The 27,105-nt window shown below is 43.3% G+C and overlaps 1 protein-coding gene across 1 annotated transcript in view; it reads right to left on the bottom strand.

Moving 5' to 3' along the window:
• LOC138780863 (tyrosine-protein phosphatase non-receptor type 13-like) overlaps positions 1 to 26,432 on the bottom strand; it is a gene marked incomplete at its 3' end in the record, with an annotated part of 52,837 nt that extends 26,405 nt beyond the window's left edge. The window contains 4 exon segments of the mRNA XM_069956744.1: positions 14,632 to 15,165; positions 19,406 to 19,490; positions 25,390 to 25,575; positions 26,369 to 26,432. Of these exon segments, the coding sequence (XP_069812845.1) occupies positions 14,632 to 15,165; positions 19,406 to 19,490; positions 25,390 to 25,575; positions 26,369 to 26,413 (850 nt within the window).
• Positions 26,433 to 27,105: the final 673 nt, after the last annotated feature.

Genomic DNA, 27,105 nt, shown 5'->3' on the forward strand with positions numbered 1-27,105 from the left:
AAATACCCCACATGTGGACATAAAGCGCCATGCGGGTGCAGGGTAAGCCTCCAAAGGGAAGGTGCGCCATTTGGTTTTTGAAGGCTGGATTTGGATGGAATGGATTTCGAGGGGCCATGTTGCATTCAAAAGGCCCCTGTGTTGCCAAGACAGTTAAACCCCCCACAAGTGACCCTATTATGGAAACTACACCCCTCAAGGAATGTAACAAGGGGTGTAGTCAGCATATGGACCCCACTGGTGACGGGCACAAATGTGGAACAATGTGGCGTGAAAATGAAATATTAAATTTTTTACACTATAATGTTGGTCTAGCCTTGAATTTATCATTTTCACAAGGGGTTAAAAGAGAAAAAAACACACAAAATGTGTAGAGCAATTTCCCCCGAGTCCGTAAATACCCCACATGTGGACATAAAGCGCCATGTGGGTGCAGGGCAAGCCTCCGAAGGGAAGGAGCGCCATTTGGATTTTAGAGGTTGGATTTGGCTAGAATGGATGATGAACGCCATGTCGCATTTACAGAGCCCTTGTGCTGCCAAAACACTGTAAACCCCCCACAAGTGACCCCATTCTGGAAACTACACCCCTCAAGGAATCTAACAAGGGGTGCAGTGAGGATATGGACCCCTGGATGACGGGCACATTTGTGCCATGAAAGTGAAAAAATGAAAATTTTCACTTTCACGTCACATTTTTCCACATTTGTGCCCGTCACCAGTGGGGTCCATATGCTCACTGCACCCCTTGTTAGATTCCTTGAGGGGTGTAGTTTCCAGAATGGGGTCACTTGTGGGGGGTTTCCAGTGTCTTGGCAGCACGAGGGCTCTGTAAATGCGACATGGCCCTTGAAATCCATTCCAGTGAAATCCAGCTTCCAAAAGCCAATTGGCGCTCCTTCCCTTTGGAGGCTCGTCCTGCGCCCGCTTGGCACTTTATGTCCACATGTGGGGTATTTCCGTACTCGGGAGAAACTGTGCTACATGTTTTGTGTTTTTTTTTTCCTTTTATCCCTTTGTGAAAATGAAAAATTGAAGGCTAGAACAACATTTTAGTGTAAAAAATACTTTAGTCTTTTTTCAAGCCATATTGTTTGGAAAATCTGTGAAGCACCTGTGGGGTCCAGATGCTCACCGCACCCCTTGTTACATTCCTTGAGGGGTGTAGTTTTCTAAATGGTGTCCCTTTAGGGGTGTTTTTTAGGTTTTGGCACCCCAGAGCCTCTGCCAACCTGAAGTGGTACAGTCAAAAATGACCAAAAATAACGGAGCCATTGAAATTCACTAGGCGCTCCCTTATATCTGAGGCTTGTGGTTGCGTCAAATAGCGCAATAGGGCCACATATGGGGTATTTCTATAAACTGCAGAAATGGGGCAATCAATATTGGGGTGCATTTCTCTGGTAATAGGTTTATAATTATGAAAAATATTGGATTACAATAAAATCTCTGCACAGAAAATTAAAATTTTCAAATTTCTTACACACTTAGCTTTTATTTCTGTGACTCCCCTAAAGGGTTAAAAAACTTTCTGGATATGCTTTTGCAGAGTTTAGGGGGTGCAGTTTCTGAAATGGGGTGCTTCGTGAGGCTTTCTAACACACAGTCCCCTCAAATACACTTTAAACCTGAACAGTTCCCTAAAAATATCTGATTTTGAAATTTTACTGAAAATTTGGAAATTTGCTGCTAATGTTTTAAGCTTCCTATTGTCTAAAAAAAATGAAATATAGTTTAATAAATGCTGCCAACATAAAGTAGACATGTTGCTAATGCTATTTAATATATAATTTATGTGGTATAACCATTTTCTGTATAAGCAGAAAAGTTTTAAAGTTGGAAAAATGCATTTTTTCACAATTTTTCACGCTATTTTGGTTTTTTTCATAAAGATTCGTTATAAGTATCGACTCCAATTTACAAGAAATGTGAAGTACAATATGTCACGAGAAAACAATCTCAGAATCAGCCGGATAGGTAAAAGCATCCCGAAGTTATTAATGAATAAAGTGACACTGGTCAAATTCATAAAATTTGCTCCGGTCCTTAAGGCCATTTCAGGCTCTGTCCTTAAGGGGTTAAACTAGATCACGTGTGTGAATGAGAACAAGTCATTTACATACAACTTGTAACTTTAACAATGTGAATGCCTGTCCCCATTTTATATTGCCAGCAGCACAAAGGTCTTGACTTGTACAATGGGAAATGAGCAGTTCAGGATGTTGTTCGTGACACTGCACAATCCTAAGAGTATAAGGGAGCACAGGTGACAGAGGTTAATTGTTCCAATCCTCCGGTCCCTGATGGCCGACATCACCAGCTTTACATTATTCAGTTCCCAGAACTGTACATGATGTAAGGTGTCAAGTGCTAAACAATGAGCTGCAGCATAAACCCAAGCAGGGGTATTAATAGAGTGGGGGAGATTTATCAAACATGGTGTAAAGTGAAACTGGCTCAGTTGCCCCTAGCAACCAATCAGATTCCACCTTTCATTCCTCACAGACTCTTTGAAAAATGAAAGGTGGAATCTGATTGGTTGTTAGGGGCAACTGAGCCAGTTTCACTTTATACCATGTTTGATAAAGTCTGATGAAGTCTGAATAAAAATTAAGTGTGAACACTAAACAAGATCGTAATGGTACATACATACAGCACATATTTCTTTAATAATATGTATGTTAGAACCAGTTTAACCTGGATAACAGAGCAGAACACGCTGAAAGTCATACTTTATCTTACATTTGTTTCAGCTCATCATAGGATCTTATGTAGAAAAAAAAGGTTGAGGCGAAAAAAAAACAAAAAAACTCTTTAGCTCGAGATGGAAAATAATGGTCAGATACACAAACACTTCTATAGCACTCAATGTACGTGTGAAATAAACCTCATCCTGCTAAGGTATGTGGCATGGGTAAGTGTAATAAGGCCTGTGACTGACCTAGATGATCCCGTCGTGGCATGAGAATTATCTGATATTAATAAAGCCGATATGGCCCAAAAAGTATAAACCCAAAAAATCCCACATCTAACAAACACACAACCAAAAAATAAAAATAGAAAATTTTATTCAAGATTGGTAAAAAACAAAAAACAAAAAAAAACCATAAAAACACACAATCTGCAAGACAGACGTAAACAACAGTGAAGCCTAGTGACAACAGAAAAAAAGTAAAAACTAGTAACCAGTAATGAGCAAAGTAATAACAGAGGAATAAGGTTACAACCCAAAACTGAGCTGATGGGTATAAAACCTCATGTCATTGGTCCCGATTTACACCTCATAACAAATGAAGCCACATAAAGAATAGCAGCCTAACAATAGCACAATACATGAGGTAACACAGATATAACCCTGCTTACTCAGCAGTCTGGGATATAGAGAGCTGGATTCCAGCAATGCCGCACAACGCATACAGTGGAATAAAGTAAGTCAAATAGATACAGAAAAACCCCAGCCATACCCGACACATGTTTCATCTTCTTCTACGATTGCCTAGAATTATCTGATGACAAATATTCCTGGACATTTCATTGATCTGTTCCCGTTATTCCATGAATAAATGATTTTCTTTAAAGGGGTACTCCGGCAACTTTTTTCTTTCAAATCAACTAGAGTAAAAAAACTACATAGATTTGTCATTTACTTCTATTTAAAAAAAAAAAAAAATCCTTACCCTTCCAGTACTTATCAACTACTGTATGTCCTGCAGGAAGTGGTGTATTCTTTCCACAGTGCTCTCTGCTGCTCTCTCTGTCTGTGACCGTATAACTGTCCAGAGCAGTAGCAAATGCCCATAAAAATCCTCTCCTGCTTTAGCCAGTACCTGACATGGCCAGAGTTGGCCGCAGAGAGCACTATGTCAGATTGGAAAGAATATACTACTTCCTGCAGGGCATACAGCAGCTGATAAGTACCGGAAGACTTGACATTTTTAAATACAAGTAAATTACAAATCTGTATAACTTTCTAACACCAGTTGATGTGAAGAAAAAATAAAATCGCTGAAGATCCCCTTTAAAAACAAACTAATGGTCTAACGTGCTGTGGACAAAATCTAGAGACAATAGCAGCTAACAATGAGTGTAGCAAAAGGAACATATCAAAGACATATCAAAGACGAAGGGCAAGCAAAGTGCTGGATTTGTGTTATTACCCCCGCCCAGCGCAGACACTATCATGGTGATGATCTATCCGACAACTGGATAAACTGGATAAAGGCTGGGTTAAAGGGACGCACCTCTTAAGCTGTAACAGACAGCAGCTTGCCTTAAGGAAAGTGAGGATTGGAATTGTTTAGCTGAACCGGAAAACAACAAAAGTCTTGGTGACACGAGGTGTAATATTCTTGTTTTTGTAACATGTTGACATGAAGGCATCAAGGTGTCAAAGACATGAGCTCAGCCAAAGCATCATCTTGTTTATAAAAGCCATACAAGTCTATGAGCGCAGACCTGGCCTAGATGGGAGACACTCGTAACAAAGAGTCACTTTAAATTGAGGGAAAAGGAAATGACCCGTGCCCTTTGTCTGTTACATCAACATTAATGTCATTTGCTTTATTTATTTATTATTCTCTCCACTTTCCGGAACATTATTATTATTATTCTCATATATTATTAAGGAATAATAAAAAACAAGACCATCTGCCCACTCTGTATAGCATGGTATATGGTACTCAGTATTTCTGTATAGTGTCCTCCAGACAGGAACATGAACCAACACACACACACACATCCACATTTTAATATTCTCCATAGACTTCAATGGCAAGCATGCTGTGTTTTTCAGATATGTGGTTACTTTATAGGTGAGTAGCCTTATGGATTAACATTATCTCTATATTATGGTCTGCAAAAATGGATGTAATATGGATGCGAAATATGCACAATAGGAATAGACGACTGATTTACTGCCTAGCTGTGCGAGTATGTGTGATAGATGGGATAAACAGCAACTTCAAAAAGATACAAGATAAGTACAATCCCCCAAACTCGAGAACAAACCCCCAACAGATCAGCCCCTTGTACTATACCAGTAACAGATGGAGAAAGGGAGCTTCATTTCTTAACTATAAATAGGGGCTCTGCTGGGATCCAAACATTTGGAGCCCCCATTCATAGTTAGGATATAAATTTTTCAGATTTTATGAGCAACTTCATTTTGATTCTAATTTATTATAAGGGTGCGTTCACAACTACAGGATCTGCAGCAGATTTGATGCTGTGTTCAGTTATTTAAATGAAATCTGCTGCAGAAAATCAGCTGCAGATCCTGGAGGTGTGAACGTACCATAAGAGTCACAATGTGTTCCATATGCACTATAAAAGCTACCTAAATGTCCCCATATGTTATACTGTATTATACAATTACTATATATACTGCGCTGTGGAATCTGTTGGCGCTATACAAATAAATATCATTATTATTACTGTTAAATTTTACAAAGATTATTGCATTTTCTATTGTTTTTCTTTTTTTTATAGAAAAACATGCAGCGTCAATTTCTACGTATTTGCAACCAGAGTCTCCCATTCTACCAACATATGAAGAATATGAACAGACAATGGAAAATTGAGGTCACCAATAAGCTGAAAATACATGGTCCTTACCTCTAAGGCTTCTTCCTTTCACACCTTCTCTATAGCCCACTTGGGCCACATATATCTTACACCATTGGTGAAGGCATCAGAAAAAAAAAATAGGCTCTAGTTGTAACCAAGGAACACACCAAAATACAGTCCGGAAGCCTGTGACTATAATGTCAGCGTTTGTCGCCTTAGTAGGTCCTAGGTAGTGTACATTATTGTGTAGGAAAGTCACCCAATAAGACTGGGAGCAGTTGCTCTCCACACCTACTGAGGCCGATTTTACGGGCAGTCTACAACTAGTATGATTTATTTCATGTGGGGTGCAGTTCAACATTAACAAAACTGACAAGATGATGAGGAGTTCATCATTTCATACTCTTCCCGGAGACACCCTGAATTAACTTTACAGCCCATAATGACTAAAGCCTATTGTTAAATATTCAACTTTGACACATCATCCGCCATCGCAGGAGGATTTCAAAGCCTTCTCTGGTGTGACGTCGGCCGCTGCTCTTTTATTTAACTTGTCTTGCAAAACCGAGGGTAGGTTAAACCTGAAATGTACCACGGCAGAATAAACTTTTACAAAAACATTAATTATCCAGGTCGAGGGATGCAAGCCCAGGCAGGATGAGCAATGAGGAGGTCCGCCCTTCTGACTGAGACACACAGTAACGCTGCTCTTTTCTAACCAGTACCAAGGGACAAGATTTCATGAAAAAGTCCCAGAAACAGGTCGGAGTATACAAGAAACACAAAAAGGATCATTAGCCAGCATCTAATTATACAAAGACTGGATATAAATATATACCATGTCCTGGAAAAGGTTACCAGCACTACATTGACTTTAATCATTTTATTTCAGCATTTTTTCTATTACAGTAAAGGAATTTATTTGTAGGCACTTACACTTTCTTAGAGGTTTTTTTTTTTTTTTTTTTTTTTACGTATTATCTATAGGATTATTTTTAACTCTTTAACCCCTTCAAGACAGAGACCTTTGACGCACAAAAGTCTGGGTCAAATTATTGCAATGTTCCTCCCCACATTCTAAGACCCATAGCGCTTTTATTTTTCCACCTACAGGGCTGGTTAAGGTGTCATTTTTTGCACCATGATCTCTAGTTTTATTAATATCATATTGGTGTAACAGGAAAAAGTTGATTGCTTTTTAATAATTTTTTTCTGATATATAATTTATTAAAATCAGCAATTCTGGTGCGTTTCCCCCCCCCCCCCCCATTCACGCCGTTCACCGCGCGGAAACAATAATGTTATATTTTAGTAGATCGGACAGTTCCGCATGCTACAATATGTAATATGTTTTTTTTTTTTTTTTTTTATATTTTTATAATGGGCAAGGGGGTATTTTTAACTTTTGTTGGGAAGAGGGTTTATAAGGGTATTTTAATACTTTTAAAAACTTTTTTTATTACACTTTTTTTAACACTTTTTTATCACTGTAAAACATGCAATCAATGGAAAAGAAAACTGCGGCCTTCTAGTAACATAAACTGTCCCAGACCCCAGCACCCACTGCACTGTTTTGTCTCCGTGTCTGTGTTCATTTCCCCTGCTTTGTACATGACATTTTGCAGTCTCAGTGACCGATGGACATATATTTGTATCATTATCAGCACAGTGCTGCAGTGGAACACAGGGGTTATGCTGGATTGGGGGAAGGTTATTATGGGGGGTAATTCCAATTCTACAGCTCTAGCGGGTGTGAGTTAGCTTCTAAATAAAATGCAATACCCCTTTAGAGAGGGGTACTCCGGTGAAAATCTTATTCTTTCAAATCAGGTAGCTTCAGAAAGTTACATAGATTACATAGATAGATTCTATTTAAAAATTTCAAGTCTCCCATACTTATCAGCTGCTGTATATCCTGCAGAAAATGATCTCTGCTGACATCTCTGTCCCAGACAGGAACTGCCCAGAGCAGTAGCAAATCCCATAGAAAACCTCTCCTGCTCTGGACAGTTCCCGACATGGACAGAGGTGGCAGCAGGGAGCACTGTGTCAGACTGAAAAGAAAACACAACTTCCTGCAGGACATTCAGTAGCTCAAAAGTATGGGAAGACTTGAGATTTTTAAATAAAAGTAAATTACAAATATATATATATATATAACTTTCTAAAACCAATTGATTTAAAATAAAAAGATTTTTACCGGAGTACCCCTATTTTATTATTTTTAACCTCACTGAGGAACTTTGTTTCAAGCTAAAATTTCATTAACAGCCTAATACAGGGGTAGGGAACCTTGGCTCTCCAGTTGTTGCAAAACTACAACTCCCATCATGCCGGGACAGGCAAAGCTTTTTGCAGTGGCATGTCCAGTGTATATTACAGTGGGTACCAGCTGCTTATGACACATACATAACTCTTATGCTTGTGACATCCATTTAATGTGACTGTACATTCATTTGTCAACCAGAAAAAAGGCCTACATATAGCATCTATAGAATGGCCTAATAATCACTATATGCTTGAGATGGACTGAAACTATTCTATGCAGACTGCTGCAAATGACACAAAGGATAGCTGTGAACAAACTGAATATGGTGTGTAGGATTTTTTTTTTATTTGGTCGGAATTGGGTGCAGTTGTTGGCACGTCATTCATGACAAACAACAGATGTACATCCCATCAGCAGAAGACGAGCACGGCTGACAGAGCAGCACAGAGGCAGCCCGGCCAATTGTGAGGAGGGATTTGTAATCGGAATTCAGTGTTATAATGCAAAAGTACAAATCATTCAAATAAGTAAACAATACCCTCCCATCAAGCACTAGGGTTGGATGGACTAGTCTAAAAAAGTATTTCTACTCATTTTAGGATTTTCTTCTGGTTTTACCTTGTTTGACCTAAATAAAAGCAAAAACTGTCAAATATGGCTGCTTTAAAGGGATACTCTTTGTTCTTTCAAATCAACTGGTTTCAGAAAGTTATATAGATTTGTAATTTACTTCTATTTAAAAATATCAAGTCTTCTAGTACTCATTAGCTGCTGTATGCCCTGCAGGAAGTGGCGTATTCTTTCCAGTATGACACAGTGCTCTCTGCTGCCCCCTCTGTCCAAGACAGAAACTGTCCTGAGCAGGAGAGGTTTTCTATGGGGATTTGCTGCTGCTCTGGACAGTTCCTGACATGGAAAGAGGTGGCAGCATAGAACACTATGTCAGGACATATAGCAGCTGATAAGTACTGGAAGACTTGAGATTTTTAAAGTCAATGTACCATCAGGTACATTGATTTTTTTTTTTTTTTACATTAACGGATTGAGTGAGGATACTGGTGATGTGGTCCTTTTTTTTTTTTTACGGCTGCCCGGTACCCATGCACGAAGCACGGCCCCCAGTGTGACGATCTCCCCTCCCCTCAGTTATTGATTCTAATGGAGCCGCATCACAGAGGTTCGTTACACTGGACCCAGCAGGCCTGCCCCCAGTTCTCCATGCTGAGCCGGTATCAATACGTTAAAGGAAAAAAACCAAAGCAAAGCAATGTACCTGATGGTACATTCGCTTTAAATAGAATTTACAAATCAATGTAACTTTCTAAAACCAGTTGATTTAAAAGAAAACTAAAATCATTGGACAACCCCTTTAAATTGTATGAACTAAAAATACATTATATTACCATAGCCAATTACATTCCTCATCTGATCATTTTAATAGGCAGGGGTGTAACTAGGGCTGGGCGATATTGGCCTAAATCAATATCGCGGTTTATCGCATATGTAGCTGCGGTAACGATAATTGGACGATAACTATGACACGCCCCCTTTGTAAGCCACACCCCTTTTACAGGCCACACCCACTCGGCCGTGCCAAACTGGGGATAGTTTGTTTCAATAAAGTTAAAAAAAGTACAGTAACTCAATGAGCAGCAACCCAAGCTAGGTACACACTACAGGACATGTATATACAGGTATACAGCTATGTGCACACTACAGGACGTGTATATACAGGTATACAGCTATGTGCACACTACAGGACGTGTATATACAGGTATATAGCTATGTACTATAGGTACCCAGAGTATATATGATGGGTATATACAGTATGTATGATGGGTATATATATAGTATATACAGGTGACAGTACAGGGACGTACATTATAGGGGGCTGTAGATGGCACTGCACTGACACGCTGTAAAGATATCGATCTATCGTTCGTGACAGACGCACATCCAAGGCTGAAGTAGAGGGTGCTGAACACAGAAAGGCCTTTGGCAGGGGTCCCAAAATACAAAGCAGCAAGAGTCCGCAGCACACCAGCATATAGTGAAGAGATAAGCATGCTTGAAAATGATTCTGGAGTGAATTGAAACGTCGTATCCTGCACCTTATTTGATGGAATGAACCACTCTTCACTACATGCTGGTGTGCTGCGGACTCTTGCTGCTTTATCTATATCTATCTATCTATCTCCTATCTATCTATCTATCTATCTATCTATCTATCTATCTATCTATCTATCATCTATTTCCTATCTATCTATCTATCTATCTATCTATCATCTATCTCCTATCTATCTATGTATCTATCTATCTCCTATCTTCTATCTATCTATCTATCTATCTCCTATATCTCCTATCTATCTATCTCCTATCTCCTATCTATCTATCTATCTATCTCCTATCTATCTATCTATCTCCTATCTATCTATCTATCTATCTATCTCCTATCTACTATCTATCTACTATCTATCTATCTATCTATCTATCTATCTCCTATCTATCTATCTATCTATCTCCTATCTATCTATCTATCTATCTATCTATCTATCTCCTATCTATCTATCTATCTATCTATCTCCTATCTATCTATCTATCTATCTCCTATCTATCTATCTATCTATCTATCTATCTATCTATCTATCTCCTATCTATCTATCTATCTATCTCCTATCTATCTATCTTCTCTACGGGGAGGTGGGCAGGGGTGTACACAGGGGAGCGGGCAGGGGTGGATGGGTACACAGGGGGGCAGCAGGGGTGGATGGGTACACAGGGGGGGCCGGCAGGGGTGGATGGGTACACAGGGGGTCCGGCAAGGGTGGATGGGTACACAGGGGGGCCGGCAAGGGTGGATGGGTACACAGGGGAGCGGGCAGGGGTGGATGGGTACACAGGTGGGCCCGCAGGGGTGGATGGGTACACAGGTGGGCCCGCAGGGGTGGATGGGTACACAGGGGGGCGGGCAGGGGTGGCTGGGTACACAGGGGGGCGGGCAGGGGTGGCTGGGTACACAGGGGGGCGGGCAGGGGTGGCTGGGTACACAGGGGGGCGGGCAGGGGTGGCTGGGTACACAGGGGGGCGGCAGGGGTGGCTGGGTACACAGGGGGGCGGGCAGGGGTGGCTGGGTACACAGGGGGGCGGGCAGGGGTGGCTGGGTACACAGGGGGGCGGGCAGGGGTGGCTGGGTACACAGGGGGGCGGGCAGGGGTGGCTGGGTACACAGGGGGGGCGGGCAGGGGTGGCTGGGTACACAGGGGGGCGGGCAGGGGTGGCTGGGTACACAGGGGGGCGGGCAGGGGTGGCTGGGTACACAGGGGGGGCGGGCAGGGGTGGCTGGGTACACAGGGGGGCGGGCAGGGGGGGATGGGTACACAGGGGGGCGGGGCAGGGGTGGCTGGGTACACAGGGGGGCGGGCAGGGGTGGCTGGGTACACAGGGGGGCGGGCAGGGGTGGCTGGGTACACAGGGGGGCGGGCAGGGGTGGCTGGGTACACAGGGGGGCGGGCAGGGGTGGCTGGGTACACAGGGGGGCGGGCAGGGGTGGCTGGGTACACAGGGGGGCGGGCAGGGGTGGCTGGGTACACAGGGGGGCGGGCAGGGGTGGCTGGGTACACAGGGGGGGCGGGCAGGGGTGGCTGGGTACACAGGGGGGCGGGCAGGGGTGGCTGGGTACACAGGGGGGCGGGCAGGGGTGGCTGGGTACACAGGGGGGCGGGCAGGGGTGGCTGGGTACACAGGGGGGCGGGGCAGGGGTGGCTGGGTACACAGGGGGGCGGGCAGGGGTGGCTGGGTACACAGGGGGGGCGGGCAGGGGTGGCTGGGTACACAGGGGGGCGGGCAGGGGTGGCTGGGCACACAGGGGGGCGGGCAGGGCTGGCTGGGCACACAGGGGGGCGGGCAGGGGTGGCTGGGCACACAGGGGGGCGGGCAGGGGTGGCTGGGCACACAGGGGGGCGGGCAGGGGTGGCTGGGCACACAGGGGGGCGGGCAGGGGTGGCTGGGCACACAGGGGGGCGGGCAGGGGTGGCTGGGTACACAGGGGGGCGGGCAGGGGTGGCTGGGTACACAGGGGGGCGGGCAGGGGTGGCTGGGTACACAGGGGGGCGGGCAGGGGTGGCTGGGTACACAGGGGGGCGGGCAGGGCTGGCTGGGCACACAGGGGGGCGGGCAGGGCTGGCTGGGCACACAGGGGGGCGGGCAGGGCTGGCTGGGCACACAGGGGGGCGGGCAGGGCTGGCTGGGCACACAGGGGGGCGGGCAGGGGTGGCTGGGCACACAGGGGGGCGGGCAGGGGTGGCTGGGCACACAGGGGGGCGGGCAGGGGTGGCTGGGTACACAGGGGGGCGGGCAGGGGTGGCTGGGTACACAGGGGGCGGGCAGGGGTGGCTGGGCACACAGGGGGGCGGGCAGGGGTGGCTGGGCACACAGGGGGGGCGGGCAGGGGTGGCTGGGCACACAGGGGGGCGGGCAGGGGTGGCTGGGCACACAGGGGGGCGGGCAGGGGTGGCTGGGTACACAGGGGGGCGGGCAGGGGTGGCTGGGCACACAGGGGGGCGGGCAGGGGTGGCTGGGCACACAGGGGGGCGGGCAGGGGTGGCTGGGTACACAGGGAGCTGCATGCATATGCTCCTCCACCTTGAGATCTGACCGGCGTCCCTGCACACACATGACATTAACGTGCAGCGCTCGCCGGGAGGAGGGGGGGGACCGGCACCAGTCCTGTCCGAGCGCCCTTCTCCTCCGGCCGGCGAGCGCTGCACATGTTAATGTAATGTGTGTGCAGGGACGCCGGACAGGACAGGATCACTCAGGAACATTCTCCCCTGGACCCTGCTGCTCCTCCACTTCCCGCGCGCACACCGGCGTCCCTGCACACACAGGACATAACGTGCAGCGCTCGCCGGCAGGAGGAGAAGGGCGCTCGGACAGGACTGGTGCCGCTCCCCCAACTCCCCCTCCCGGCGAGCGCTGCACGTTAATGTCCTGTGTGTGCAGGGACGCCGGATGGGACAGGGGGAGGGCGGGCGCTCACACTGGACGGATGCGGGGGGAGGGCTGTGCACTCGGGCATTCTCACCTGGGCCCTGCTGCTCCTCCACCTCCCGCTCTGATTCCGGCGTCCCTGCACATAACGTGCAGCGCTCACGCCGGGCCGCGACTGCGTGCAGAAGCTCTTTTGGAAACACAAAAATACCGCAGATACCGTCCTGGCTCAGTTGAGGTCGGTTAACCGACGCCAGTGACGGTATCGGTATTTTTGCGGTATACCGCCCAGCCCTAGGTGTAACCTGGATGTCCTAGGGCAGCGTTTCTCAACCTCTTCAAGCCAAATACCCCCATGTGATGAGATGTTCCAGCTTAGTACTGCAAAGGGTGCAATCGGTTATAAAGAGGAGGGGGGGGGGGGGGGGAGGACGGCGCCAGACCGCTTAATAACACACATTATAAAGTTATATAACTTTGTAATGTGTGTTAATTAAGTGGAAAAACGAAAATGCCGCACTACCCCTTTAATAATGCAGCCCCCATACCAAATAATAATTCCTCTGTTTCCAGTAACAATGCTCCCTGTGATCATTCACTAACAACCTCTTTACCAGTAATAATAATGCCCCATGTACCCAAATACACTGCCCCTGTAACCAGATACCCCCTGCAGCTAAAAGCAAGGTATCTTGTAGGAAGATATTTAGACAGAAATGCCCCCAGACCCGCCACAATCTACTTGTCCTCTATATGGTAGATAGGGGACAAGTACGTTTTAATCGTAGAACCTTTAGACATATAAAGACACCAATTTATTTAAGGGGAGCTCAGGCAATTTTTTTTCTCTTTAAAATCAAACTTGTTTGAGAAAGTTATTTAGATTTGCAAATGACTTCTATTTAAGAATTTCGAGTCTTCCAGTACTTATCAGCTGCTGTATGTCCTGCAGGAAGTGGTGTATTCTTTCCAGTCTAACACAGTACTTTCTGTTTCCACAACTGTCCAGAGCAGGAGAGGTTTTCTATGGAGATTTGCTACTGCTCTGGACAGTTCCAGACATGGACAGCGATGGCAGCAGAGAGCACTGTGTCAGACTGGAGAGAATACACCACTTCCTGCAGGACATACAGCAGCTGATAAGTACTGGAAGACTTGGGATTTTTAAATAGCAGTAAATTAAAAATCAATATAACTTCCTGACATCAGTTGATTTAAAATAATTTTTTGATGGAGTACCCCTTAAATTAGAATTTATAAATCAGCAACAAAAAGTACTAAAGAAAAAAAAAATAGTTAAGCCCAGGGCTAAGTGGAATAGAGACATTTAATATGTGGAAGAAAGCATGGTTTGTCTTTTTCAAGAAAGATCCAAAAGAACTAAATCCATATAGTCTGGAGGAAAGAAGGGAAAAGAGGGACAGGAACAAAACCTTTATAGAAAATTAGTGTTAAACAAGACTCAGGAGGGAAGTGTTTTAATAGGAAACTGAATATGAGAACAATCTGAGGGGCACAGTGGGAGGTTAGATGGGAAATGATTAGAAACAATATGAATAAACATTATTTCACTGAAAGAGTAGTAGATGCTAGGAACAAACTTCCAGCAGATGTGGTTGGTATGTAAGTATGTCCAGCATAAACATTCAACTTTACTAAGATAAAAAGGAAATAATGTATAGGGCAGACTTTTTTTCTGCCAACAATCTTCAATGTTTCTATTTTCACCACTTTTTGGGAAAACAGCAATATTCATGCCAAGTGGAAGGACCAAAAAAAACAAACAAACTAAGATTCAGTGGGACTAACCTTCTATGTTCATGGCGTCTCTCAGTATTTGTAGTTTTTTCTTCTTTTCTCGAATTCTTTCCAAGGCACTTGAAATTGCAACAGAGGTTGGCACTTCTGGTCCATGTTTTACTTGGTCAATTTTTTGTTTGCCAAAAACATCACCGGCTTCACTCAACTGCCTGAGGTCCCTCATTTTTGACACGGTTCGTCCATTCAAAGTTTCCGATATATTCCGTTTGTAGGGGTTTACGGCAGACACTCTCTCCGTACCGTGGCTGGACAGAGACGACACGTCGAAGGAGGAGGCCCAGTTTTTCTTCCTTTGACTACGTTCGCTGAGTTTTCTTTCTAAATGGTTAGACTGAAGCTGGTCATACGCGTGATGCGATTTTGCCGTATCCTCGTAAGCGGAGCCGAGTTCTAAAGACGGAAAACCGTCGTCTCCGTCTTGATCTTTAAAGGCGAGAAAACCCATTGACTTGCTGAGGCCTCGGTTGAGAAAGTTCTGCTGGTAAACTGTATTACCACTGACTTCATGTTCTATGGAGCATCCTGAAAATTGAAGGGTAAAAAAAGTCATTGCAGCATGGGGAAAAAAATAAGTAGAAAAAATTAAAATGGTTGCAGTATTTTAGGCAGAATATACAGAAAAAGAGTCCAAATTCTTTGACATTATGGGTTAGTATGCAGTCCTTGGAGCACTGGTAAGGATTATTTTACATTGGTATGAATAGGGATCTTAGGTTTACCCAAGTATATCATCCGTATACCAAAAATAATAAAAAATTACCATGACAACAAAAAAGTTGCATTGACCAATCAGGGAAACAGCCACAATGTGACACCAATTGTGTTGTATCCTTTAGGTTCCTTTATTCTGACTTCCTCGAAGACGATACAGGCTCATGAATTTAATATAAACTGTTCCATTCGCTTAGAATAACGCAAGATGGTTTTTGTCTTCAGAGTTCGAAATTAATTTCCAAAGATCACACCGGACACCGTGGACTAATGAGTAATGTTATCAGAGCAAGAAATAAGGTGAGAAACCACATCCTGAAACAGTGTTTCTGTGTCTCATACAGTCTACAATTTCCACAGGACATGAAGCCACAATTCCTCTGGAGCATTCGGATGTTTTTCCCATAAAGTTCCCACAGTGTAAGGTTTAAAATATAGTAAAATCTATAGATTTTCAAACAGCTCAGATGGATATAATATTATTGTGTAATGTACAGTCACTAGGTATCCATGTTTAGCTTCCTAGCTCCGTTCTTGTAATGTTCAGCAACTAGTTTGTTTAGGGCACCATTTTCAAGAAAATAAATATGAAATAAAAAAAACAGACTTGCACAACATTCATTATATGTTTTCAGCACTTCTTTAGCCTTGTCTGTGACATATTAGAAGGGACATGACTTCAATTAAATTGGGGAGTGAACTAAATGTGCCAAACTTTTGGCACATGATTCTAAAGTAATGTTTAGTGTAGTTGGTGTAAACTTAGACTAGAGAGTCTACAGGTGCGTCAGTTTTGAGCTTTTATAAATCGAATACATTTAAAAGTTACTCTGTACCCACAATCTGACCCCCCCCAACCACTTGTACCTTCGGATAGCTGCTTTTAATCCAAGATCTGTCCTGGGGTCCGTTTGGCAGGTAATGCATTATTGTCCTAAAAAACAACTTTTAAACTTGCAGCCCCGAGCCCTACGGGTGTGGCCTGGATTGTGTATGCATTAGGCTGGCACCACCTCTCCATCCCTCCTCATCATTAGGAATGCTCCAGGCAGATTGTCTCCTATTCCCCACTGTGTCAGCACGGCACATTGGCTGGATCATTAAGGCACCTGAGCAATATTCAGACAGGAGAAAATGTTCCAGTGGCATTCCTAATGATGAAGAGGGTGGGGAGGAGAGATGGAGGGGTGGTGCAAAGTTAGGGCACAGATATTCTAAGCCACGCCCGTAGGACATGGGGCTGCAAGTTTAAAAGTAGTTTTTTAGGACAATAACTGCATCACCTGACAAACGGACCCCAGGACAGATCTTGGATTAAAAGCAGCTATATGAAGGTACAAGTGGTTTGGGGGGTCAGATTGTGGGTACAGAGTCACGTTAAGACTGTACAGTTTTAGGAAATAACCCCCCCACCCCAGTGTTTTTTCTAATTTTACAATAGCAACTGTTGGCTCAAACTTTCAATAGACAAATAAGAAAACAATCATTTTAAGGGCTTGTTCATAGCAATTTTTTATTACGTACTTTTATTCTTTATGTAAGGATGCAACTGGCAAGAAACAATATTAGACATGTTTTCAGTGCCGCTCAAAAAACCTTAAAGAAAACTTAAGCGAATCTAATAAAGAACATAACACTCAGTTTCACTTTCTTGTTCTTAGATGCAGCTGAAAAACCCACAATGTGTAATGTTCAGTGTGGGGTGTTCACCAGTTACCCACTAATCTGAAAATAAAGCTCTCAAGCTAATATAAAAAGGAAAAACTGCAATATAAAGTTCATATTATAATATTATTATATACTGTATACAGTGTTCTAGGTATCTGAAAGCTACCAGTGGTGTACACCAGCGATGCCCATCTGGTGGCCCACTTGGCTAGTCTGTGGTCCTTGGTAAAGTATTTCCTGTGCCGTATGCAAATGTCCCCTAACTAGGCCTGAGGACAACCAGTGACTCCTAACTACTCAGGGGCTGCAGGCTTTACTTCGCTGTAACCTGGGACTACAGGGCTATCTAGGCACAATTGATGACAGCAGAGCAGGCTGTGTCGCCCCCTTCTACTGCCAGTCAACAGAAGTGAATATGAACATAAAAATTATTTTATTTAAGTTATATTACAAAGTACATATCTGGCATGAAAGAGCCATGGATGAGCCCCCAGTCAATGAGAATACTCCTCATGCATCAGATTTCTCATGTAAATTCTAAGAATACCCTAAGAATGTATTTCAAGGAACAGGCTACAGTCAAGAATACTATTTAACCCTTTAAAATGACTGCTATAATGTTTATAAAGGCATTTTCCTACTAACAGCCTGTTCAAACATACACAGAGTCCTATAAGGCTATTGTGCCTGTTTCTCTGTAAGGCAATCTGCTGGTTCTCAGTCAGGGTTTGGGTAATGAAGTCTTCGCAGTGACTTGATGTTATCTGCTCCACCACTTCCTGATACATAAAGCTCCGGTCCTATTTAAACAATCAATCTCTACAATATACAATATCTACAGCTGACAGTAAAGTAATAAAGTATAATAAGGCCGGGTTCACATATTTCCGTGATGGGAAAGGATGGGGACACCAGATACCACAAGTTGGATCTTTTTCATTCCGCATCCCATTCATTGCCCCATAGGCTGAAATGGTAGGGCCAATGAACCATCTAGTATATTTGCAATCCAGCCTGGATTTACGGTTTAAGGCTATGTCCACACTGGACACATATGTCCACATTGAAATTGAGTGGATGGCCGCCATATAACAGTAAATAACGGCCATCATTTCAATATAACAGCCGTTGTTCTAAAATAACAGCAAATATTTGCCATTAAATGGCGGCCATCCACTCAATTTCAACATTGTGTGAACAGATCCTTTCTGTGTTTTTAATCCACTCCTGGTTTTGTTTGCAATACTGACTGATATATACTGACTGAAATATACGTATATTGACTGAAATATACGTAGTGTGAACGCAGCCTAAAGAACATTGCATGCAGTGGCAGTGGCCTCTGCACACTGGATGGCAAATATACTATATATGTATGTTGAGCAGAGAGGCTGAATTGTTAGAGTGAAAGTGAAGGTTGGATGCAGCCCTAGGGAGGAAAACATGGACACATGGACGCATCCAACTTTTTTAGCCATTGGTAATAAAATAACATCCGCTCTAATTCAGATGAACCCGACCGTCCTCGAGGTTTACTCATCTCTAGTTAGCAGCTCTTCCCTCCTCCTAGAGATGAGAGTGCGTACACGTTAAAAGAGCGTATGAAAAGGGGATAAGAGGAGTCAACTGTTTTAAAGTTTTTTTTGTTGTTGTTGTTTTTTTTGTCATTTTGGTATACAAAAAACATACAGAAAAATCCAAATTGGAAATATGGTACAGAGGACAGATTTCAAATTAGATACTTGACGGGAGTCACAAAACTAGTAAATGAAAAGCTATGTTAAGTCATTTAGGGTAAAATCAGGCACAGTATAAGATTGATTTAAATAAATAGAAGCAGATATACCTGTTAGTCAGTTAAAGTGGTACTCAAATTTAAATAAACTGGTACCGGAAAGTTATACAGATTTGTAAATTACTTCCATTTGAAAACTTCCAGTCGTCCAGTATTTATCAGCTGCTGTATGTCCTGCAGGAAGTAGTGTATTCTTTTCAGTCTGACACAGTGCTCTCTGCTGCCACCTCTGTCCATGTCAGGAACTGTCCAGAGCAGTAGCAAATCCCCATAGACAACCTTTCCTACTTTGGACAGTTCCTGTCACGGACAGAGGTGGCAGCAGAGAGCACTGTGTCAGACTGGAGAGAATACACCACTTCCTGGAGGACATACAGCAGCTGATGAAAACAGAGATTCCTAAATAGAAGTAATTTACAAATCTATATAACTTTTTGGTACTTTAAACCAAAGGGTCTTAACTATAACAAAGTCAAATGTACTGTACATCAAAGCTAAATCAGTGAACAGGTAAAATGAAACTACAGAAACATCAATTATCCTGCTCAAAAACATCCAAAATAACTTTACCATAAGAACTGCACAAACCTGAGGGCAGACCTTTCCCTCGGAGTCTGTCACGGATTGCTTGGCTGCGATCTGGTTCATTCATCTTATTTCCCGCCTGATCCATCTATAAAGGAAAAACAAACTGCTATCAGAACTACAAAAGCAACAATTTCATATCTAGAATTTGTAAGGATATAAGAAACGTAATGCTGTTTCTATGTGATCATATGTGTTGAATGTGTTTTTCTTATTACCGATATAGCTGGCTTGCCTTCAATATCAGATCGACAGGGGCAGAAATCAAGGGCCTGCATGATTGCCACAGCCAGGTCTACTGCGTGAACAAGGCCGTCTGCCCCTATATTATGTCTGTGCCCCTACTATGCTGCCCTCGGCAGGAACATCATAATAGGCCAATCCTGCTTCACTTCCAAGCTAGAGAGTCACAGAGGCTGTTCTGAGCTGCAGTATGCATGCCACCTCCCTGCCTGTCAGATTCAACTACAAGGCTCTGTGCTGGAAGCCAAACCTTGCAGATCAATCATGTAGGGCAGCGAGGGGCAGGGAGGGAGGATATGCATGATGCAGCTCAGCACCGCCTCTTTGACACTTGAGCCTCAAAAAAAATTTGATTTGATACATTTGTAAACAGCCATCACTTAAGGGGGTTCACTGATGAAAGCTTACTAGGATAGGGGATAATTAAGAGATTGGCACGGGTCGCATGCCAAACCTCGACTGTCTTCGAAACAAAGAGGCTGGGGACAGATCTGGAGGTCGTTGAGGGGCACGGAGGTCGGACCCCCCGCAACCTCTTACTTGTTCCCTTAACCTGTGGATAACGGTTTAGTTGGAGCACCCCTTTAAGAGACAGGTATGTGTTTGTGTTTTATGTCCCTGTCAGCAGCTCCGAGTCGAATATAGAGCTGACAGATTCCCTTTAATGGTACGTTCACACTTACCAAATCCGCAGCTGATTTTCTGCTGCGGATCCGCAGCAGATTTAATTTAAATTGTCATTTCAGGGTCATTTTTCTGAAAACATTAAATATCAACAGTACAAGCGATTTTAACCCTTTGAGGACCAGGCCCAAAATGACCCAGTGGACCGTGCAAATTTTGATCTTAGTGTTTTCGTTTTTCCCTCCTCCCCTTCTAAGAGCTCTAGCACTCTCAGCCATACAAGCCATGTAAGTGCTTGTTTGTTACAGGAATAGTTGTACTTTGTAATGGCGTCATTCATTTTACCATAAAATGTATGACGGAATTCCAAATATATTATTTATGAAGATATAAATAGGTGAAATCGTAAAAAAGAATGCAATATGGTAACGTTTGGGGGGTTCCTGTGTCTACACAATACACTATATGGTAACAGCGACATGATACTATTATTCTATAGGTCAGCCCCAACACAATATGCACGTATGCAGGTTACACAGATTCTCTAATGTTATATATGTATTTTTTTTTGGCAATTAAATATTAATAAAATGGGCCTATTGTGACGCTTATAACGGTTTTATTTTTTCACCTACGGGGCTGTATGGGGTGTCATTTTTTCCGCCATGATCTCTAGTTTTTATTAATACCATATTTGTGAAGATCGGACGTTTTGATCACTTTTTATTGATTTTTTTAATATATAATGTAGCATAAAATCGGTAATCTGCGCACTTTTTCCCCTCTTTTCGTGTACGCCGTTTACCGATCACAATGACGCTTGTTATATTTTAATAGATCGGACAATTACGCACGCTACGGTATATTATATGTTTATCTATTTATTTATTTTTATATGTTGTATTTATATAATGGGAAAGGGGGGTGATTTCAACTTTTATTAGGGGAGGGGTTTTGGGGTAGTGTGTTAGTGTTTTTAACTTTTTTTTTTTTTTTTACACATTTGAAGTCCCTTTGGAGGACTTTTACATTCACTAGTTTGATTTTTACACTGACCATTGCTATGCCATCGGCATAGCATTGATCAGTGTTATCGGCGCTCTGCTCATTGAGCCTGCCTGTGCAGGCTCAGTGTAGCAGATCGCCGATCTGACCGCACGGAGGCAGGTAAGAGACCTCCGGCGGTCCGTTTCAACGATCGGGACCCCCGCAATCACACTGTGGGGGTCCCGACCGGTAAGTGACAGGGGACTCCCCCTGTCACTTACACGTCGCGGCGTTTAAGGGGTTAGTGACACGCGGCAGCGCGATCGCTGCAGCGTGTCATTACCGGCGAGGTCCCGGCTGCTGATTGCAGCCGGCCCCCACCTCCTATGAAGCCCGCTCCGCTCCGGAGTGCGCTTCATAGTGGGAGAAACACCCAGGACGTAGAGTTACGTCATGGGTCCTCTGGGGACAGACTTCCATGACGTAACCCTACGTCCAGGGTCGTCTAGGGGTTAAGAAACTCTGTAATAGGTTTTATGTACTAAAAGAGTTTCCTTCTGTACTATAAAAGCAATCTCCCAGCCTCCCCCCTCGCTGCAGAAGCAGCAGGATTTCTGTCTCCATTATGTGGCTATGGAGAGGGGAGGGGCTGTTAGGAGTGACTGAGCACGGAGGATTTCTGCAAAGCACAACATCCTGCAATCTTCTCTCAGTAAGTTCATAGATAAGCACTGACCTTTCTGAAACCTGAATCCAGCGTTTTAGGTGCCCAGAGAGTCTACAAACAGCTGACCTTCATGTCACCTCTTCCTGTTCCCTCATCTCCCTCAGCCCCTCCCCCCTTCATAGGCTTACAATGGAGAGAGCAGAGCCCGTCTTCACTGGCTTCTCTGTAATGAAGACGTGTTTGCCTGATAATGCACAGATAAGAAGTCAGGGGGGGAGGCTGGGAGATTGATTCTTGAGTACAGAAGGAGGCTTTTTTGGCTGATAAAACCTATTACAGAGTTTCTTAAAATCGCTTATACTACTGATTTCTGCAATAAAAAAAAACCATGACAGTTACGCTTTAACCCCTAGACGACCCAGGGCGTATAGTTACGCCATGGAAGTCTGTCCCCAGACGACCTAGGGCGTAACTGTACGCCCTGTGTGTTTCTCTCGCTATGAAGCGTGCTCCGGAGCGGAGTGCGCTTCATAGCAGGTGGGGGCCGGCTGCAGTGAGCAGCCGGGACCTCACCGGTAATGACACGCTGCAGCGATCGCGCTGCCGCGTGTCACTAACCCCTTAAAGTGTAAGTGTAAGTGTTTAAGTGTAAGTGACAGGGGGAGTCCCCTGTCACTTACCGATCGGGACCCCCGCAGTGTGACTGCGGGGGTCCCGATCGGTAAAACGGACTGCCGGAGGTCTCTCACCTGCCTCCATGCGGTCCGATCGGCGATCTGCTACTCTAAGCCTGCACAGGCAGGCTCAATGAGCAGATCGCCGATAACACTGATCAATGCTATGCCTATGGCATAGCATTCATCAGTGTAGAAATCAGACTAATGTATGTACAAGTCCCCCAAAGGGACTTCAAATGTGTAAAAAAAAAAAAAAAGTTAAAAACACTAACACACAACCCCAAAACCCCTCCCCCAATAAAAGTTGAAATCACCCCCCTTTCCCATTATATAAATAAAACATATAAAAATAAATAAATAGATAAACATATAATATACCGTAGCGTGCGTAATTGTCCGATCTATTAAAATATAACAAGCGTCATTGCGAATGGTAAACGGCGTACACGAAAAGAGGGAAAAAAGTGCGCGGGATTACCGATTTTATGTTACATTATATATATAAAAAAATTAATAAAAAGTGATCAAAACGTCCGATCTTCACAAATATGGTATTAATAAAAACTAGAGATCATGGCGGAAAAAATGACACCCCATACAGCCCCGTAGGTGAAAAAATAAAAACGTTATAAGCGTCACAATAGGGCTATTTTATTTATAATTAATTGCCAAAAAAAAGGATTTCATTTAAAAAAAATATATAACATCAGAGAATCTGTGTAAACCTGCATATGGTTGTGTTCGGACTGACCTATAGAATAATAGTGTCATGTCGCTGTTACCATATAGTGCATTACGTAGACACAGGAACCCCCCAAACGTTACCATATTGCATTCTTTTTTGCGATTTCACCAATTTATATCTTCATAAATAATATATTTGGGATTCCATCATACATGTTATGGTAAAATGAAAGACGCCATTACAAAGTACAACTATTCCTGTAACAAATAAGCACTTACATGGCCTGTAGATAAAAAACTGAAAGTGCTGGAGCTCTTAGAAGGGGAGGAGGGAAAAACGGAAACACTAAGATCAAAATTTGCGCGGTCCACTGGGTCATTTTGGGCCTGGTCCTCAAAGGGTTAAATAACTGAACACAGCATCAAATCTGCACCATAAAATTTGAGTTCAGTTATTTAACCCATAGCTGCACCAGGACGTTATTGAACGTCCTCGTGCCGCTATGGGAGTTCAGAGGGGGGTCGCGCGGCGACCACCCTCTGAACTGCCGCGATCCCGGGTGCCGCGTGTAGCCCGGGCTCGCGGCTATTAGCGGGCACGGTCCGATCGCCGTGCCCGCTAATTAAGTACTTAGAAGCAGCTGTCAAAGTTGACAGCTGCTTCTAAATACTTGCGGTTATACATCCCTGGTGGTCTAGTGGGGGGATCGCCCCCCTGCGGCGCGATTGCGGGGGGGCGATCCCTGCATCCATACCGGGCCGGGGTCTGCTCCGTAATGGCGCTGATCCCGGCTCGGCATTCTATTGCTTTTGGCTGCAGCAGCCAAAAGTAATAGAACACCGATCTCATGGATTCATGCAGTATAACTATACTGCATGGATCTCTATGAGAGATCAGAGTGCATATACTAGAAGCCCCCCAGGGGGGCTTCTAGTATATGTCTAAAGTAAAAGAAAAAAGTATTTTTAATAACACAAAATCCCCTCCCCTAATAAAAGTCTGAATCACCCCCCTTTCCCCATTTTATAAATAAAAATAAATAAATTCATTAATAAACAAACATGTTTGCTATCGCCGCGTGCGTAATCGCCCGAACTATTAATTAATCACATTCCTGATCTCACACGGTAAACGGCGTCAGCGCAAAAAAATCCCAAAGTGCAAAATTGCGCATTTTTGGTCGCATCAAATCCAGAATAATTGTAATAAAAAGCGATCAAAAAGTCATATATGCGCAATCAAGGTACCGATAGAAAGATCACATCATGGCGCAAAAAATGACACCTCACACAGACCCATAGACCAAAGGATAAAAGCGCTATAAGCCCGGGAATGGAGCGATTTTAAGGAACGTATATTGGTTAACAACGGTTTGAATTTTATACAGGCCATCAGATACAATATAAGTTATACATGTTACATATCGTTTTAATCGTAACGACTTGAGGAACATGCATAACAAGTCAGTTTTACCCCAGGGCGAATGGCGTAAAAACACATTTCCCCCAAATAAAAGAAATGCGTTTTTTTTTTCAATTTCACCACACATATAATTTTTTTCTGGTTTCCCGGCACATTTTAAGCAAAAATTACATCTGCCTTAGCAAAGTACAATTAGTTGCGCAAAAAATAAGGGCTCATTTGGGTCTCTAGGTGGAAAAATGCAGGCGCTATGGCCTTATATACACGAGGAGGGAAAAACGAAAACGCAAAAATGAAAACTGGCTGTGTCCCCTAAGGGTTAAATGAAATCTGCTGCGAATCCGCAGCAGAAAATACGCAGCGGATCCGGTAAGTGTGATTGTACCCTTATAGAAGTTAGTCATAAGCTATATGTATTGCAAAATAATGGTATTAAAAATAACTTTTTTCACAAAAAACAAAACAAAACAAGAAACAAGCACTTGTACAAAACGGAATAAAAAAAAAAAAGTAGATAAAAACAAAAAGAAAAATTCCAAGAATAGAAATGTGAAAAAACCTTATAACCTTTATACTGAAATAAACTTGAGGCTACACTACTGAGATCCGTATCCAAATCCTGAGGTGGCACTAACCTGTTCCCTTCCTTATCAATCCAATTTTTTTTTTACACATAACTCACCCAAGTTAAGCTGCCGAGTACGAGCTTTACCAGCTGTTTGATGTAATAAAAGGAAGGTGCACAGTTGCTGTTGCGAATGTAGGCGCTGCAACCATCTAGAACCGTGCGTGTAGTCAGTCTGGTGATACAATTGTCATCACACATATCCAGCAAAATACTGTTCAAGCGTTCCCCCAGTCTGATGGGCTGCAGAGAACAAAGCATACATGTACATTACAATCACACAGAGTCACTACATTGCTGCAATGAGTTTAACAAGTGCAGGAAAACAAAAATCACACATACTCAACCCGAAAGAGGCACGGGAAAAATGTTTTTTTTAATCCAAGCAGTTTTGCAATATACTATAATTTAACGCCTTCTATGTTTAAATCATTGTGAAGCTGGGTTCACACTAAGTTCTTGCAATCCGTTTTTTTTCATCCTTTTTGCAAAAAAAAAAAAAAAAAAAACTGAAAAACTGATGCATTTGTGTGCATAACTGATGCATTGTGTGCATAACTGATAGCATTTGTTTGTCCATTGACTTCCATTGTAAAAAAAAAACGGATGTGTTTCCATCCGTTTTTTTTTTAAATGGAAGTCAATGGAAAAACGGATGCACACAGATGCATCAGTTTTTCTCATCCCTTTTTTTGCTCCTGTACAGAGCAGGAGAGTTTTTCTTTAGGGATTTGCTGATGCTCTGGACGGAGGTGGCAACAGAGAGCACTGTATCAGACTGGAAAGAAAACACCACTTCCTGCAGGACATACAGCAACTGATAAGTACTGGAAGACTTGTGATTTTCAAATAGAAGTAAACTACAAAACAATATAACTTCCTGATGCCAGCTGATTTGAAATGTACATATAAATAACATTTCGTCGGTGTACACCTTTAAGAAAGTGTTAGCTACTTCCAGAAAAAGATTCTACATTCTACCTGCAGATGATATTAAAGGTCGTCATAGCAGGAACATTTCTGAGTGTATATTTACCTGACTCTGAGGTACGTTATAATCTGCTCCCCAGTATAAGGTCATTCCAAGTGAATAAATGTGAATCTGTCAAGGAAAACCAGAAATATCATTACATATACAAGACGTAACAAACAAGGTGTTTTCCATTTAAAGATATTAATAATCCCTTTACTTTATTTTACATTTACAGCATACACCAATAATCTGCATATCTATTACATATCTTATGTTTTATATATATATATATATATATATATATATACATACACACACACATATATTAATATCAATATAGATAGACAGAGTAAAACTGGTGGAATTGACATGTATGAATTTGTAAGAGTTGACATGTAAATTCTTACGACTGGAGAGGCGCAGAGAGCGGAGGTTCAAGAGCACTAATAGACAACCACAGACAACCTGTATGACACAGATTTTTTGCAGCATTCCGTGGCTGAGAGTTGTGTCACGGAATTCTGCCAGTTTTACTCCGTGTGAACTGGCACTAAGGGTTGTATTACACATTGGCGATGTCCGTGCAGCCCTATATACATACCTCTCCATACATACAGTTATACATACCTCTCTGCGCTTCCAGTGTTCTTCTAGCTTCTGCCGCTGCTGGAACTACTGAGCAGGCTCTAAAGTGGCAGGCTACTCAATGACTGGCTGTGGTGCTGTCCCGTCCCGGCCAGTGACTGGCTAAGCGGTCTGTCACTTCAGAGACAAGGCCAGAAGTGTCAGAGGCGGCTGCA

Source organism: Dendropsophus ebraccatus, unplaced genomic scaffold (assembly GCF_027789765.1).
Source record: "Dendropsophus ebraccatus isolate aDenEbr1 unplaced genomic scaffold, aDenEbr1.pat pat_scaffold_885_ctg1, whole genome shotgun sequence".
NCBI lineage: Eukaryota > Metazoa > Chordata > Amphibia > Anura > Hylidae > Dendropsophus > Dendropsophus ebraccatus.